This window comes from Capsella rubella, unplaced genomic scaffold (genome assembly GCF_000375325.1).
Source record: "Capsella rubella cultivar Monte Gargano unplaced genomic scaffold, Caprub1_0 scaffold_2, whole genome shotgun sequence".
Lineage (NCBI taxonomy): Eukaryota > Viridiplantae > Streptophyta > Magnoliopsida > Brassicales > Brassicaceae > Capsella > Capsella rubella.
In genome coordinates this window covers 7,428,589-7,445,128 of record NW_006238922.1, presented here as the reverse complement: position 1 = coordinate 7,445,128, position 16,540 = coordinate 7,428,589, and the positions used below count along the sequence as shown (strand labels likewise).

Sequence of the window (16,540 nt, the reverse complement as noted above, 5' to 3'; positions counted from 1 at the left end):
CAACACTTTGAACATTTATTCAGCCTACTTCTGCTTATGAGCCTGCTTTTTTGGACAGTACACTTGGAACATTTATTCAAGGAAAGAATATTATTATTTAAGAATCCCAAGTTAGAGTTATACGATTGGAGTAGAACAAATTTTACAATTTCTAATGAAGTGTTTAACTTTAAATTCCCAAAAATAATATTAAAAATAGTGCTTACCTTGGAAATGTTCTAAAATTTTCTTTTTCTTTCTCTCATACATATATAGTGGAAACTTGTGAAATTTGTGAGACCCCGATTTGCATAAACATTTAAATGAATTGATTTAACCACTTATATCCCCGAACCGCACTTATCTTTTCGTTCAAAGGTCCTGAGAGAACTTTGCCTTTGCCCCATATCACAAGGTATAACCCTTCACAGATAACCACCACACCAAGAACCCTACCAAGAAAACAAGATATATTTCATTACAATCATTCTGATTCTGATACTTAAAAGTTAAAGCTCATGTTTGATGTTTGATGATGATTTGCTTATATACCTTCATAGATGCATCTGCTGTGCAAAGATGATGGTCGACATAATAGCCACTATGACCATACATAGCGGACTAAAGGCTGTGACAAACACAGGACCTCTAGTCCTCATCACCAATCTTCCAACATAGTATGCTAATGCAGAGCATACTATCCCCTACACACACGTTTAATTCTATTAAATATACTTAGTGATGAACATTGACTTAATGTAATATGTACGAATGAATCTTACATTATAGGTGGAAGTCAGAATTTTAATATCCCAACCAATGGCCCAAGCGCTAGGAGTTTTTTTCTCCATCACTAGTGCCATGACCGTTCCTTCTATTGTCCCCCATAGGCAAAATTAATTTTTCAACTTTCAGAGATGTTACAAAAACAGAACTATAATAATTAGCACAATGATTTTTACTCACTTTATACAATGAGGTGAGAGAATTAAATAACAAATTATTATTACTTGCTTTTCATTTTTTAATCTTCTGAGTAATAGAATAGTAATACCCTTTCTAATTTTGCTCATGTTTAGCTTATGCTTTGCTATAACTTTGCAATAAAATTGTATTTCTTTTTTGTTGTTTCAAATCTTAAGAAATAATTATTATGTTTTGCTAATGTCAAATGCATATTGACATGTATATTCAACTAAAAATTAGATTTTAATATGAACCATATATTATATTAGTATGAAATTATACTTAAAATAAAACATGGCATATCCTTATGCAAACATTATTATATTTAAAATAGAAAAACTCATACCAGATTTGACTTATGTGGAAGTCCAAATTAACAACATGACATATCCTAATGCATACACATCCTAAACTAATGATATAACATTTGGATCATTTGGATAATGAATTGATAGTCTATGGTATCACAAAATTGATAATGAAATTTCGCATATCATTACTAACCAATGAGCGATAATACTTTGCCATCCAACAAATTAATCAATATCCACAAATTAAATACATTAGCTAGATAGCTGAACTATGCACAAATTTAATGCATTAGAGCAACATTATCAAGGAGATGTTAATTTTTGATTTTAGTATTAATTAATTATTAAATTTGAAAAAGTAAGTGTTAAGAGTTATATTTTAGTTTATAGTTTTGAGATGTGTTTATTGGTATGATCTTAAGTTGGGGTATCTTAGGAAAAGAAATTATTTAAAATTTAAATTAAATTTAAATTTATAATTTGAGAAAAACTTTATAATTATTGCAAAATTTAAAATTTAAAACATACATAAGATAAAATTAAGGAAAGAAAGAAGGGAAAAATTAAGGAAAGAAAGAAGGGAAAAATTAAGGAAATTGTTTTTTTCTCCCTTATATATTTATCCTACGAAAAAAAAAAAATATATATATATATATATATATCCTACTACCCAAAAAATATTGCCACGTGTAAGCTTCTTAACACACTATCTCGATATTAAATAAGATAGCTTCTTAGTCATTTTGATGTATTTTTGATTTAATTAAATCACAAATAATTCTAAGAGCAACATTATCGATAACATCTTAGATTTTGATCTTAGAATTAATTTACTATTAAATCTCATAAATTGCCACATATGCATATCTTAGGCTTTGTTTTGTATCTTGCAGAAGATACTATCTTTCTAATAAACCCGGTTTTTGCATTTAATTTAAATGTTAAATTGTCTAAGATATATCTAAGAAGCTGCCTATAATGTTGGCCTAAGATCTTGCTGATAACGTTGGTCTTAGCTATCCAAAAGTGTTGTACATAAATGAAAAAAAAAAACAGTTAGATTAATATAATACATAAAAAAAAAGTATGAGTTATAAATTTCTACTTTGTAGGGGCAGAAGAAATTTAGAAGTCACATGATTTCATTGCTTGTAAGATTTGTGAGGTTTTGTAAGGATTCATAGAAACTTTTTCCAATGAATTTAAATGCTTCTGCCAACTTAAAGAATGTGAATTATAGGCTGCCTTGCAACTCAAGGAACTGTGTAATGGTGTTCTAATAGGAGATAAGTTCAGTTACGAGAAATGGTGCGTAGTAGAAGATAAAGATTTGTGAGAATGCAAAAATTTGGTAGATCTGTTGAGAATTGTCTTTGATTAGACCTACAACAAGATAAAGCTTCAAGCCTATACGTAGAAGAGCCAAGCATAGAAAATCTTTAGATAGAAAACATTTTATTTTGAAACTTACATAGAAAAATAATATGCATCCAAACAGATTGGCTCGGTAAGATACAAATTACCGAGCGTCAATGACTGATAGAGTGATTTGGTTAAATGTACATTCATCGTCGCGTTGTGTACTTGACGAAGAATCACCCTCAAGAGGACTTCTCCCGACGCAAAAACCGGGGCGTTTAGGCTGAGGAATAGCCGTAGTTTCACTTCCAAGCATTACCATTACTGTCGACATCACTGGTCTGTCTTCGGCACGTTCTTGAACACACAAGAGACCAATTTGTATACATCTTAAAATTTCATGTGTCCGGGATGTAGATGATGATGAAGAATCTATATTGATTGGATCTACAATCTCTAACCCTTTACCTTCTTTCCAATGCCTCCACACCTATGCATCAAGAATGTAATCTTTCTTTATTGTTATGATCAGATTATGAGTGCTAATCGATATATATTGAATTCGAGAGGTTCTTGACGTACAAAACCGAGGAGATTAAGATCGCGGTTTGAGTTGTAGAATCCTTTATTTCTCTTGCCACATATAATCTCCAGAAGCAAGACACCAAAGCTAAAAACATCTGACTTCATTGAGAATATCCCATCCATTGCATATTCTGGAGACATGTAGCCGCTACACATAACAAAGAATAAACTCATAAGTTTGGATATGAGATAAAAAGGTATATGTTTTTTTTTGGAAAATGGCTGCTTACTATGTTCCAACCACCTTCCTCGTATTAGCTTCTGTCTCTTCCCGTCCAAAGATCCTAGCCATCCCGAAATCCGAGATCTTCGGAGTCATATTTTTATCAAGCAATACGTTACTTGCTTTCAAGTCTCTATGGATGATCCTACACCGTGAATCTTGATGAAGATATAGAAGTCCTCTAGCAATTCCATTGACAATATCAAATCTCTTCTGCCATTCTAAGTTAGAGCGTCGAGTTTGGTCTACGAATCGACCACAACCAAGAACGTGTTAGCTTATTACCAAAAATGTTCAATTGTTAAAACATAACCATTTGTTGAGTCATTCACTAACCAAAGAGATGAGAATCAAGGCTTAGATTCTCCAAGTACTCATAGATCAACATCTTCTCTCCCTTATCAACGCAACAACCAAGAAGCCGGACAAGGTTTATATGCTGAAGCTTTGCAATTAGCCTAACCTCGTTCATGAACTCATCGGTTCCTTGAGAAGACATTGTCGATAGTCTTTTCACCGCGATTTCTTTTCCATCAAGTAACGTTCCCTATTACCACACATTTGATCTATATATTATACAATGGAACCTTTTGCAGTTATAATATAGATTTCAATAAGTTTTAAATCACTTTTACCTTGTAAACAATACCGAAACCACCTTGTCCAAGCTTGTTGGTGTTGGAAAAATTGTTTGTTGCCTTGGCAATAGCTTTAAACTCCATCAATGGGAGCTCTAGATCTTCTATTTTGTTTTCTCTTGATGTGTATCTCCTGCTTGATGCTACCACTTCATTCATTAATGAATCCTGGCTTCTCACTTGATCAACTGTTTCATTTAGACACACACCAATAGAAAATTTGGATATTAGAAGTTTAAAATTAAGAGACAAAAATAAAGGAAATGAAAACTATTGAATATTGGTTTACCAATAGGTGTGTGAATTGCTATTGATCGCTTCTGCTTCTTTTTCCAAAAATAGAAGATAATAAAACTTAGAAGAAGCAAAATGCTCACTCCAATACTCGAACCTATGATTTTTTCATTTCTGGCTCGCTTGTTCACTGCAATAATAAGAAGACATATATTTTTGATTTATCAATAGGTGTTTGAATTACTACATCATGTTGTCCAAAAAAAAAAAAAGCCTTCAAAGTAAACTTTGTTGTAACAAAATATGATACAAAATCAGACAAAAATAATTAAACATAGACTAAACATAGTTTATTTTTGGTATTTTGGTTTTATGATCTATAGCTAAAACCATACTAATCTTTTGTCATATAAAGTTTTTTTTTTTGTGAAATAACGTACAATAAATTCATCATTTTACAAAGGTTTACTCTTCTTTATCATAAAGAAAACAATTACGGTATGGATTCTTTAAATTGGAATATCAAAATGTTGACTTTGGGTATGGATTCTTTAAATTGGAATATCTAAAGGTTGACTTTGGGTCGGTCCAAAATGACTTAGAACCTCTTAGTCAACAAAAAGAAAAAGACAAAAAAATAATTCTTTAATTTGAAAAATGCAAAGGAATCAAGTGATAATAGTTCAATTGGTAAAGATTTTTGACTAAAGCTTAGAGATCGCCGGTTCAAGTAGCGTTTGGGACGAGACCATATAATATGCTCTGGTCTCGGATCTGAGGGGATGTATGGGTTTCGGTCCAGAACCTTTTTGATTATTCATAAAAAAAATGCAAAGGAGAAAGAAAGAACTAACCAAGATCAGCAGCGGCTAGTCTAACGTAAAGATCCTGACCACCCTTAGCAAAATTCCTCATATCCAAAATCTCTCCGTTCCAAATCACACAACCCGAACCGCCATCACGAATATCGGCATTAGCGAACGCCGTGCAATTACAATCTTTAAGGCACCTCTCTTTACATACTTCCAACCCAACTCCTCTATCCACAATTGTTACATTAGTATCCGGCAGTTTTATCCTCTTCAACCGCGCAAAACCATCTCTACCGTCACAGCTTAGCCTCGTCTTCCTAATGCAACCACCAGAACCATCTCTTAAATCCCAAGCTTCCTCATTCTTTGGCTTAAACCCTTTGATACAATTACAATTTGGTAACGTGTTGGAATCGCAATAACCAAAATTCCCACACTCTTTGTAGCTATCACATAGGTCCTTTGGTGAGTACCATAGTTGTTTCCAGCTTTGTGTTGTCTCAAACCAAGTCAATCTTTGTAATAACCCCGCGGAGCTTAGGCTTAACATCGAGTACATGTTAGTTTTGTTGATTCTGTATGAGTAAGTGACTTCATCTTTACTTCCTGTGAAGTTGTAAACCATGTAATCAACTTGTTTCGTCCCCGGTACGCTGCTAAACCGGATTCCGTTCCATGGACCGCTCCGGTACATTATGGCTTCCTTGCTGCATACGTAAAACTCAGGGAAGTCTCTATTTTCGAGTTTAGTCGAGAAATCGCCGCTTGATGGATCATCTTCGGTTTTCCAAGATCTCAAGATTCTGTTGAATCCGGTTTCGCGATCCCATCCAAGTTTCATCTCCGGTAATAAAGTATCTGTAGGAAAATCAAAACTCTGCCACATAACTCTATCATTGGAGTCTTTAAGCACGAAGTTACCATTATCAAGAAGCTCTGCGACCACTGGTGGTCTCACGTTCCCTCCGGTAAGATTCGTCGACCAAACAGGTGTATCGGATTGATCGACAAGGACGAGGTTATTGTCGGATAGTTTGAGAGTTCCGTTAGAACCATAAAGAGGACTGTCTCTGTTCGCAACCCATACGTAGGTTCTTTTAGGGATTATCTTGTACCAAACACCGAGGTACCAACGCGAACTCGATGCGGGATTGAAGAAACCGAGCTCGAAGATTTGAGTAGGAGATATGATAGTTTTGTTGCTTAAGATAGTAATAGACTCTTTGGTAGACAAAGTGTTTGCTGAAACATAGAAATCAAGAAACAGAACTAAGATGAAAGTGTAGTTTGATACACTTCTCATTTCTCTCTACGACACTTTCTTGTGTTTTGTTTAATTTTTCTTTCTTGAGGAAATTTTTTGAACATTCTTATATATATTTGATAATATTTCTTGTATTGTGTTAAATATGTGAACGTTGTTTAAATCTAATATTATTGTTGATAATATTTCATTTTCGTCTTTATTTTGTTTCGTCCTCTTGTTGGCATTTGAGTTGATCTTTCTTCGTTTACTTCAAGAAGTCGTTTGATTCAGAATTATTGATCAATGTATTTTTGTAATTTTCTAAGTAAACTGATCTTTCTTCGTTTACTCCAAAAATTTATTTCGTCAACCCTCTGTTTGTTTGTTTCTGATTCCTTCACAATCTAAATCAAATCATGAAAACAAAATACCAAAAAGAAAATTCAACGATTTCACTAGGTTAGACAAATAAAACCCATTTTAAGTTAGCCAACCAAATTAACGTAAAATTGAAGGTTTTTTTTTTTTATATAATCAAAATGAATATGGACTTTTTCACTTACTTATTTGACGAGATCTTTAAGATTCATGTTATTAGAGTATGAATGTAGTGTAATTTATATAAAGAGTGTTGCTTTTGTTTTTTCATTTTTTTTTGAATTTAATGTTAAATTATATTCAAAGAAAAAAATATCGTTTGTACAATTAGTGCAATATAGTTTTGAGAATTAGATAACTAGAAAATTGTTGAAAAGACTTTTAGAAAAGCCTCAAAGCCTAGAGTGAAACCAGATTTGTAAACTTTGCTCGTAACGTCTATCTCCCATCTGTTGAGTGCTTGTGAGATGATTTCAGACTTGTCTATCAATCCATTGGAATAAGTGGCCTGCAGGTTTTGGTGTTTCTCCATGTATGCGCTCATTTCTCTCTCGCCAAATGGTGTGGACAGTTGCTTTTGTTTCTTCACATTAAAGGCTTTGAGAAAATATGTTAAAGAAACACTTATAATAATTTCCGACCAGTATATTGGTTAACAATTCATAACCAAGAATGTTTCAACAAATTGTTTCGAACAAAAGAAGTTTCTAAAAATTAGGACGTTATAATAAATTTTGACAGAAAGAAATTCATCAGAGGATGTTCCAACAAATTTCCGACTATATAGTAATCGTTGTAAATTTATATATTTTCCGACTAATTTTCGACAACTATTATTTTCTTAGGAAATTAATCAAAACTTTGTGGGAAGATAGTTGTAAAGTTTCTGGCCATGTATTTAGTCAGAAATTTTGGTCAAATTTTCCTATGTTTTCTTGTAATGCAGATACCTCTAAGTACATGGATAATGGTCACAAAATGTGAGATAGCTTGCAAACATTGTAAAACTCATAAATAGGGTTTTGACCGCAAAAAAGAAATTAGAAAAAACAGAGAATCCCATGAGAGCTTTTACAACAATGTTTAGGACACAGCTTAGATAATGGAAGAATAACTAGTTGAAGAAACAACTTCAAATTCAATCTCTACTCTCAAAGTGTCTTCCTTATCCAAATAAGCCTCCCGAAGCTTAGCCATTGACACAAGCAAACCTTGGCCTGTGCTTGAGTTTGATTCATCGTGCCAACAAACAACTATAACATAAAAAACAAGAACATTCATAAGCATGCATGTTATGTGAATCCTAAAGATAGCTTCATGAGCTCACAGTAAGATTTTTATCATTGGTTTAGCCTTATATTAACCAATCAATAAAATAAAATGCATTAGATTCACATACATTTCTTTGTGGCGTGATTGGATCCATACGGGTCAAGAACTCGGAGAACACCACGAGTGTAAATCCTCTCATCCGACTTTAACTTTTCATTTTCTGCTAGATGAAAATTAAAGGAGATCCATTTGCTGTCTGATGTAGAGAAGCACTTGGTAGACAACTTGAATACCCTTAGAGAACAAAAACATACTTTAAATAAAGTTTTATTGATCTATACCGCTTTACTTCCACATCTAGAGATGTTTGTACTGATTAATACGTATATATACATAATACAGAGAAATAGACGGTGATATAATGTTATATATGCGTGGACGAACCTTGAATAGTAAAGTACTTGTTTGCTTTCTTGTTATAGACAAAGAACACAAGATATGCAAAAACCTCACTTGGTGGTTTCGACATAAGGCTTGTGTCATCAAGCTCCACATACAATGAAACAAATCCATTTCCTTTGTCTTTTTCGTTTCCTTTTGGGTATATAACCAATCTCCTACAAAAGAACAATAATAATTTTAAGTTAAGAAACCATAATAATAATTGTATATTTGATAAAGGATGTAACAAAAGATCACGTACCAGTTGTATCCACCGGACAAGAAACGACGGGTTTTGTATTTGTCGCTGTTAAGCTTCGAGGGTTTGTTGATTTTGAGAGAATAAGAAGAAGGAGGCTGCTCTCTCCATATCTCCACAATTGTAGAATCTGCTGCGCATGTTCCCATTTCAACACAACTACGTACGACCTTACTTTATCCAACACTATATATGTTGCATGCAACTCTAGAGAGCTTGAAGATTGTTGATATGTTAAGAGAAATAGAGAAGTTGAAATGTTTTGAGTGTGTGAAGAAGGAAGGTGAAGCAATCTCTCTTTAAAGACCAAAGCGACGTCATTGGAAAACGAAGAGTCGTGCGTGACATCTGTCTAAGCATGCACAAAAAGTTCACTCTCATCGTCTAATTTTCGATTTTACTATTTTATTTGTTATTATTATTTTCGAATTTTTGCTACATTTGCACTAGGCGTGGGTAAAATAACCTACGAATGGTTCTTTAAATTCGAATGGATTGAAAATTTGAAGATGGAAAATTTTGAGTTGAATATCATTTAACTACATTTGAACACTTTTTACTTGTAACTAGGTTCGGATCCGCGCTACAGCGCGGGGGAATGTCATCGGATTATTTTTTTAATATAATATAATATAATAATAATTTATTAAAAATAGGTAAACTTGTATTTTGCTAACATTATTAATATATATATAATGATGAGTAAATATATATATATATATATATATTTATCCAAATAAGTAGTTGGTGTGTAGAAGGATAGTGATAGTGTGTAGTTGAGTTTTCTTTGTTTATAATAGTAAAAGGAGAAGAAGGAAACGATGATTTCTTAAAAGATATTTTGCATTAGTATATATAAGTCATAACTATCCCAATAGTTAATATTATTATCACTTAGTTTCAAATGTGAAGATCATTTTTTGAAAAACACATATGGTTTTAGTAGTGGAGGTGTATAACTATTTTTTGAGAAACACATATAAGTATATATAAGTCATAACTATCCCAATAGTTAATACCAAATTTTGTTCGGTATTGGAGATTTCTTGTTGTGATTTCGTAATATACGCACATACGATTGAAATCTTAGCTAGTTATTAATATTTATTGATATATACTAATTTAGATAATTCCCAAATATGATCCGAATATCTTGATTGCCAAGGTTTTTTAAAATCTCGTTTTTAAACAAATAAACAATTAAACTGCGATTAATGTGGGAGTAGGCAAAAACCGAATCCGTTTGTTAACCCATTTCGATGAGGATCCAGGGGCGGATCTAGAAAATTTGTTCAATGGGGGCAAAAATATAGTAAAAAACTATCAAATACTAAATTATAAAAGACATAAAATTGTCATGTAAAAACTTTAAAACATCTTACAAAACCACTCAGACAATCATTTAACAATTGAAACTTTTTACCACATTTTCATTTGTGACAGATTCAAATAATTAAAAACAAAAAAACATGTTATTAATTAAAAATTTAGAAAATTTTGAATTTATAGAATTATATTTTAAAATTTATTAATTTTCTATTTTTTTGAATTATGTAACAAACTTCCATAAAAGCTTAACCATAGAATAAACATATAAACAATTATCACTGCAAAAACTAATATAGTCATGTATAACATAAAAACCTATATAATGTTTTCTAGGAAACATAGTTATAAGCTTGAACTGGTTAAATAAAATTAACTAACTAAAAAATAATGCTTATATAATAGAAACGATTGTAAAAAAGCAGGAAAATAAACTCACAAATTGATAGTTGTTGATTTGTTATCACACAAAGAAACCAAAGGACTAAAGAAGTAGAAAATAACAAAAAATTAAGTCTAGATTAGTAAGTCTTTAATTTATATATTAATATATTTTTTTTGGTACATGGATTATGGGTTTTCCAAGAAAAAGGATAAAAAGTAGTTTTTTTTGTGGGGACAGATTTTGTTTTCTAATAATATTTAATAATTTTTTAATATTTTTTTTTTTTTTTTTTGCTGGTGACAGCTGCCCCCACCACCTTGGCTGTGGGTCCACCCCTGTGAGGATCCATCATTTAGATTTCGGGTTATGTTTTTTAAAAAATCCGACCCGGAAATATTAGATGTACTCCTCTTTTACTAATATAGAGATTTGTATATTTTTTCAGTTTTTAAGTTGAATGGACTGAATCTTTTTTTTTCCAACTCTTTCATCTCAAATGGTAAAAAATTAGTTGAATGAACATTCAACTTTTTCAACTTGGTATTTTCTGTCAACCATTCAAGAACCGAACCAAAAAAAAAAATATCGAAACTGAACTGAAACCGACAAAAAATTCAGATGGATATTAAATTTAGTATCTAAAACACCAAAATCGAATCGAAAATCGATTGAATAACCAATTATCAAAATTAGAAAATATAAACTTTGATATTTTTAGACCGAATTAAGCAAAATGCTTTAAATAATTAAAATCTCTGAAATTTTTAGTTATACATTATTTGGCAAAACTTAAACGAATATATATATTTAAATTCTATCCTAATTTTTAGGTAATCGGAACCAAATCGAAAATATCCAAAACTGAAACTAAACTGAAACTAAAATTTAAATACCTGAACAAATACTAAATTTCGTTAGCAATTAACCAAAAATGAAAAAACCAAACTGAAGAACCAAACGTTCATGACTAAATTATTTTGCACTAATACCACATCATCCACTTAACTTTTCTTGGGCTTGATGGGCCTTCATTTATAGCTAAATTTTAAACCCAGTAACCTCAATAAAAACCAAAACTTTAACCCAATATTGCAATCTCTTTCGGTTTAGATATCCAATTTTGTTTTAGCTAAACCATATAAACCGGTTGAAATTGAAAAGTAATTTACACAAACAAGACCAGTAACTAAACCAAAACAATTACAAGAAAGCCCCAAAAGTAACCAAGTTAGAAACTTTAGACTAGAGCAAGTAAATCACTTCTTCGTCTCCTTTCCCTCCAATTCCTTTACTCGTCAATGTCCTTCTTCTAGAAACCTCTGTTCCTGTCTCCCAAAACCAAACCCTTCGTCTCCGAGTAATCAACTGTGACAACAACTCGAAATCATCAAAGTAAGCCCTTCAAATTTTACCACATCATCTTCAAATTTCATCGCCGTACGTTGTAATGTTTAAGCCAATGTAGACTTTAGGGTTTTTCAATTTTTTCAATCCGAATCGCAAAAAGCCTAAGACGTACGGTTTCCCCATAAAGAACAATTCGGAATAAACCTTACTTTACCTTTCAATGGTTCATGGTTCTCATAAAAATCGTTCCTTTAACTTCGGTGTTGACCCAAAGAATCACTCTGTTGTAAAGTTCGAACCTTTGAGGGTTTAGCGTAACAAAGTTTTGGTTTTTAAAGCTACCCTTTTGTTTTTGATCTTGGACAGTGAGAAATTGAGTTTGGTAACTGTGTTATAAATGCCGAGAATGCGTATTGAAGGAAGAGATTTGGTTGATCTTGTGCTTTCGTGGTCTCTTGAAGAAGTACTCAATGTGGATCTTTACAAAGGACAGGTTCTGTTTTATGTTTTCTTTATTCTCTTGTGTTCTTGTTTATTTCGTAGTAAACAGAAGCTTCCTTAATATGGTATCTTTCTACATAGTAATTTTGTGTATTTGATTGGTTACAACAGGTTGGGAAGATTCCTATGGAGTTTGAATCAACTGGAGACTACTTCAAGTCCTTTATTCCTCCACTTATCGAAGAAACACATGCTGCTTTGTTGTCGAGTATGAGGAAGTTATGGCAAGCACCTGTGGTTGAGATAAGCTACATTATGCAAACAGCAGAGTTTAAGCTTCCTAATGACTTGTTCTATAAAGTTCGTTTGAGTGGAATGAGTAATGATGAGGCCAGTACGCAGTTGATGCCTAGAGATCTCATCGCGCTGACAGATCAAAGGCCAAATCATGTTGATGGCTTCGATATTTCAAGTGAACCTTATATAGTTGCTCTAGTGTGTAAGGCAGATCCAGACAGGCCTAATGATGTCACTATTTTGGCTTCAAAACCCCTTTTTGTTGAGGAAGGCCGGAGGAAAAAGAATGGGAAGAAAGGAAGCCTTTTCGGTATTCATCTGGTCAATTTAACTACTAATATCCGTATCTGGAACGCACTGCATCCTGGTGTAGAAGGTGCAAACTTGAATCTTATCTCAAGAGTCCTTCAAAGAAACAGTGAGGTAAACAATATTAATAAATTCTTTAACAGCTTTTGATGTTGTAATCATTTAATTTATTTTGGCTTCTGGTTGTGTAGGATGAAGGATTTTGCATTCCCTGTCTACTAAAAGGAAGTGATGGTCTTGCTCCTCGTCAGTTTTTGAAACTGAATCCTTCACAGGAAGATGCCATACTGAGTTGTTTGGACGTTAGACGATGTTGCCATGCGAATACCATCAAACTGATTTGGGGACCACCAGGGACAGGGAAGACGAAGACAACAAGTGTGTTGTTGTTCACACTTCTGAATGCAAAATGTAGAACCTTGACATGTGGTCCAACGAATGTTTCTGTTCTTGAAGTGGCGTCAAGAGTTCTGAAACTAGTCTCTGGATCATTGAAGATTGGTAACTACGGTCTTGGAGATGTTGTTTTGTTTGGGAATGATGAGAGGATGAAGATTAAAGATAGGAAAGATCTTGTTAACATCTTCCTTGATGAACGTGTTGATAAGCTTTACCCATGTTTTATGCCTTTTCACGGGTGGAAAGCTACTATTGATTCCATGATACATTTACTTGAGGATCCGAAAGGACAGTATAATCAATACTTGGAAAGTCTGGCACGGTTTAACAAAAACGACACTGGTTCAATCTTCAAACGCAAAGGACATGAGCAAAATAAAAACATAGTGGAACAAGTTTCTGACTTTCAGGAGAAACATAAACCTCCTCAATCATTTCAAGACTACCTACCAAAGAGATTCAGTGAACTTAGGAAAGATCTGGACCTTCTTTTCTCAACTTTATGTACACATTTGCCTACTGCATTGCTGTCATCTCAAGCTGCAACACATATGTATGAAGCTATTGACCTTCTCAGAGATGCTAGAATTTCAGCTACACCAGATGGAGTAACTGGTGAAGGACTAAAATCGGTTCTTATTGCTAATGGAGAAGAAAGTGATAGACTCAACAGACAACATGTGACACTAGAGGATGATTATCTAAAGCTGTTAAGGTCAATCCCTGAGATTTTCCCACTTCCAGCTGTAAGTGATAGACATCTTATTAAAGAGCTATGCTTGGGGAACGCTTGCCTGCTTTTTTCTACAGCATCATGCTCTGCGAGGTTATATACCGGAACACCAATACAGCTTCTTGTGATCGATGAAGCTGCTCAGTTAAAAGAATGTGAATCAGCCATTCCTCTGCAACTTCCAGGAATCCGACATTTAATTTTAATTGGGGATGAGAGGCAACTTCCTGCAATGGTTGAAAGCAAGGTATGCGACTCTGTGTCCTCGCAAAGTCACTTCGCTCTCTCCTTAACTAACTTTTATTTAAAACTATATAGATTTCTTTAGAGGCAGCATATGGGAGAAGTCTCTTCGAAAGATTGGCTGTTATTGGACATAAGAAATACATGCTAAACATCCAGTATAGGATGCATCGCTTGATAAGTATCTTCCCAAACAAAGAGTTCTACGGAATGAAGATTCTAGATGCTCCAGCGGTCAGGCAAAGAAACTACACGAAGCAATATCTTCCTGGAGAAATGTATGGACCTTACTCTTTTATCAACATAGCACATGGACGAGAAGAATATGGGGATGGAGAAGGACGTAGTCTGAAAAACAATGTTGAAGTTGCTGTGGTCATGGCTATACTAGCCAACCTTCTCCAAGGTGATCTTTGATTTTATACGGGTTGTAAAGAAGTCTAAGAGAAAGTTTGTCTCTATCTTTGGTTCTAGTACAATGAAGCAGACATTTTTGTTTGCTAAATGCAGTTTCAGAGAAAACAAAAACACGCATAAACGTTGGTGTTATTTCCCCTTATAAGGCTCAAGTATTTGCAATTGAAGAAAAGATTCAGGAAACATGTAAAGGTGATGCAGGAGGATTCTTCTCTGTGAGGGTCCGGACTGTGGATGCGTTTCAAGGTGGCGAAGAGGATATCATAATAGTTTCAACAGTTAGGTCCAACGGTGTGGGAAGGGTTGGATTCCTTGCTGACCGCCGAAGAGCAAATGTATTACTCACTCGAGCAAGGTAATTAAGGCATCTCTCATTTCTTTGGTTATTGCAAATAAATGTGTCTTTCAATTATTATTTGTGTTTTCTATAGGTTCTGCTTATGGATACTTGGAAATGAAGCAACTTTGATGAATAGCAAGTCTGTGTGGAGGAATCTTATAAAAGACGCAAAGGAACGTGGCTGTTTTCATAGTGCTGGAGAAGACGAGTCATTAGCTCAGGCTGCGAACATCGAGTTTAACCAGCTTGATAGGCCACTGAACAATTCAAAATGGAAGGTAGTGACTTTCATTTGTGTTCTTTTGGTTTATTCCATTTCTTTGAGACTTGTCTTTACACGCATGTGAAACAGCTTTGCTTCAGCGTCGAGTTCAAGAAATCTGTGAGAGAAATTAAGAACTCAGAGATTTACAGGAAGATAAAGAATTTCTTAGAAAGGATATCACAAGGTTGGCTTAATGAAGAAGAGGCAGAGACAGACAAACTGGTTTCTTCCTCTCATCTTTTAAAACAAAGCAAGATCGACGACAGTCTAAGGCTCATTTGGGGTGTAGACATACTTAAAGAAGATTTTCATTATGTTCAAGTTCTTAAGATTTGGGATGTTGTGTCATCATTTGATGCTCCTGAAGCTATAAAACGTCTAGATTTAAACCATACAAGATATACAAAAGACGAAGTAGAAAAATGCAGAGCCAGATGTATCAGAGGGTGAGTGACATAACATCTTACTTATAGTAACAGGCAAAAGCATTGTTTATCTGATTTCTTACATTGATGCAGGGAAATAGTCGTACCCTTGAGATGGTCTGTTGAGTCTACAAATGGTAAACCTGAAAATAGCTCGGTGGATTGTTCAAGCGATGTTATGGAGACATTTGGATCACTCAACCTTGTGGGAGAAATGTTCTCTTCAGTACCATCCAAGTAAGTTTAACACTTGTTTCAGCACATTGAGCAAGATCAAACTCTCATCGATTCTTTTTGTCTGCAAAAAATCACAAATAGGGCATGTAGTGACTCTGTGGAACCTTTGGAAATCGAAAAGGAAAAGGAGGATATTGCAGTAGATCAACTAGGAGATCTCTTTGCCTCCAAACTTTCTCTATAAGGACAGAATCTGCACTAGTGTGTTTTGTCAAATACGTTTAATAGGTTCATATGTACATGTTCTTTTTGGTTGTAAATTCGAAAATATGTTTCCATTATGTACTGCTTTAAGGTCGTCCCAACAGAGACTTACTCTAGAAAGTGGCAAGTTCTGTATCAGTTTGAGATTACTGTATTCTTAAGTTTCTCTAACACTTTAGAAACCAAACAAGACTTGAAGGAACATGGGAATTAGCAGCACCATTCCTATGAGTGTTTTTGACTTTTTTGTTAAAGGATTCATGCATTTGTCTTTTGGTAAAACATCTATCGTAGAGACAATTTTTTTAATGAAAGACTATAAAACTTTTCTTGTATTACTCAATTAAAATAGTAGTAAATAGATTCACAGAGACTTCTTTAGTGCATGTATCTACTATGTATGTTATATAATTACGCTATATATATATATTTGTCAAATGTCATTACGATCATAGCTATATCAATTTTT

General features: G+C 33.6%; 3 protein-coding genes across 3 annotated transcripts; 1 reads left to right on the top strand and 2 right to left on the bottom strand.

Annotated features, from left to right (window-relative positions):
- Positions 1-2,683: 2,683 nt before the first annotated feature.
- LOC17896050 (receptor-like serine/threonine-protein kinase SD1-7) lies at positions 2,684-6,439 on the bottom strand. Its single transcript, XM_023788015.1, has 7 exons — positions 5,150-6,439; positions 4,351-4,485; positions 4,059-4,249; positions 3,760-3,970; positions 3,431-3,668; positions 3,198-3,348; positions 2,684-3,105 (listed from the first exon to the last, which is right to left on the bottom strand). Exons 1-7 carry the CDS (start codon positions 6,408-6,410, stop codon positions 2,776-2,778), a joined length of 2,517 nt encoding a protein of 838 aa, XP_023643783.1. The 5' UTR covers positions 6,411-6,439; the 3' UTR covers positions 2,684-2,775.
- A 1,387-nt stretch (positions 6,440-7,826) lies between these two features.
- Positions 7,827-8,931, bottom strand: LOC111832158. Its single transcript, XM_023788497.1, has 5 exons — positions 8,707-8,931; positions 8,448-8,620; positions 8,345-8,360; positions 8,131-8,255; positions 7,827-7,984 (listed from the first exon to the last, which is right to left on the bottom strand). The coding sequence occupies exons 1-5, from the start codon at positions 8,850-8,852 to the stop codon at positions 7,827-7,829; spliced, it is 618 nt and encodes a 205-aa protein (XP_023644265.1). The 5' UTR covers positions 8,853-8,931.
- Positions 8,932-11,714: 2,783 nt separating this feature from the next.
- Positions 11,715-16,063, top strand: LOC17894423. The gene is made up of 10 exons (XM_023788182.1): positions 11,715-11,806; positions 12,128-12,254; positions 12,374-12,922; positions 13,000-14,187; positions 14,259-14,589; positions 14,694-14,955; positions 15,032-15,218; positions 15,293-15,651; positions 15,724-15,867; positions 15,949-16,063. Exons 2-10 carry the CDS (start codon positions 12,159-12,161, stop codon positions 16,049-16,051), a joined length of 3,219 nt encoding a protein of 1,072 aa, XP_023643950.1. The 5' UTR covers positions 11,715-11,806; positions 12,128-12,158; the 3' UTR covers positions 16,052-16,063.
- Positions 16,064-16,540: the final 477 nt, after the last annotated feature.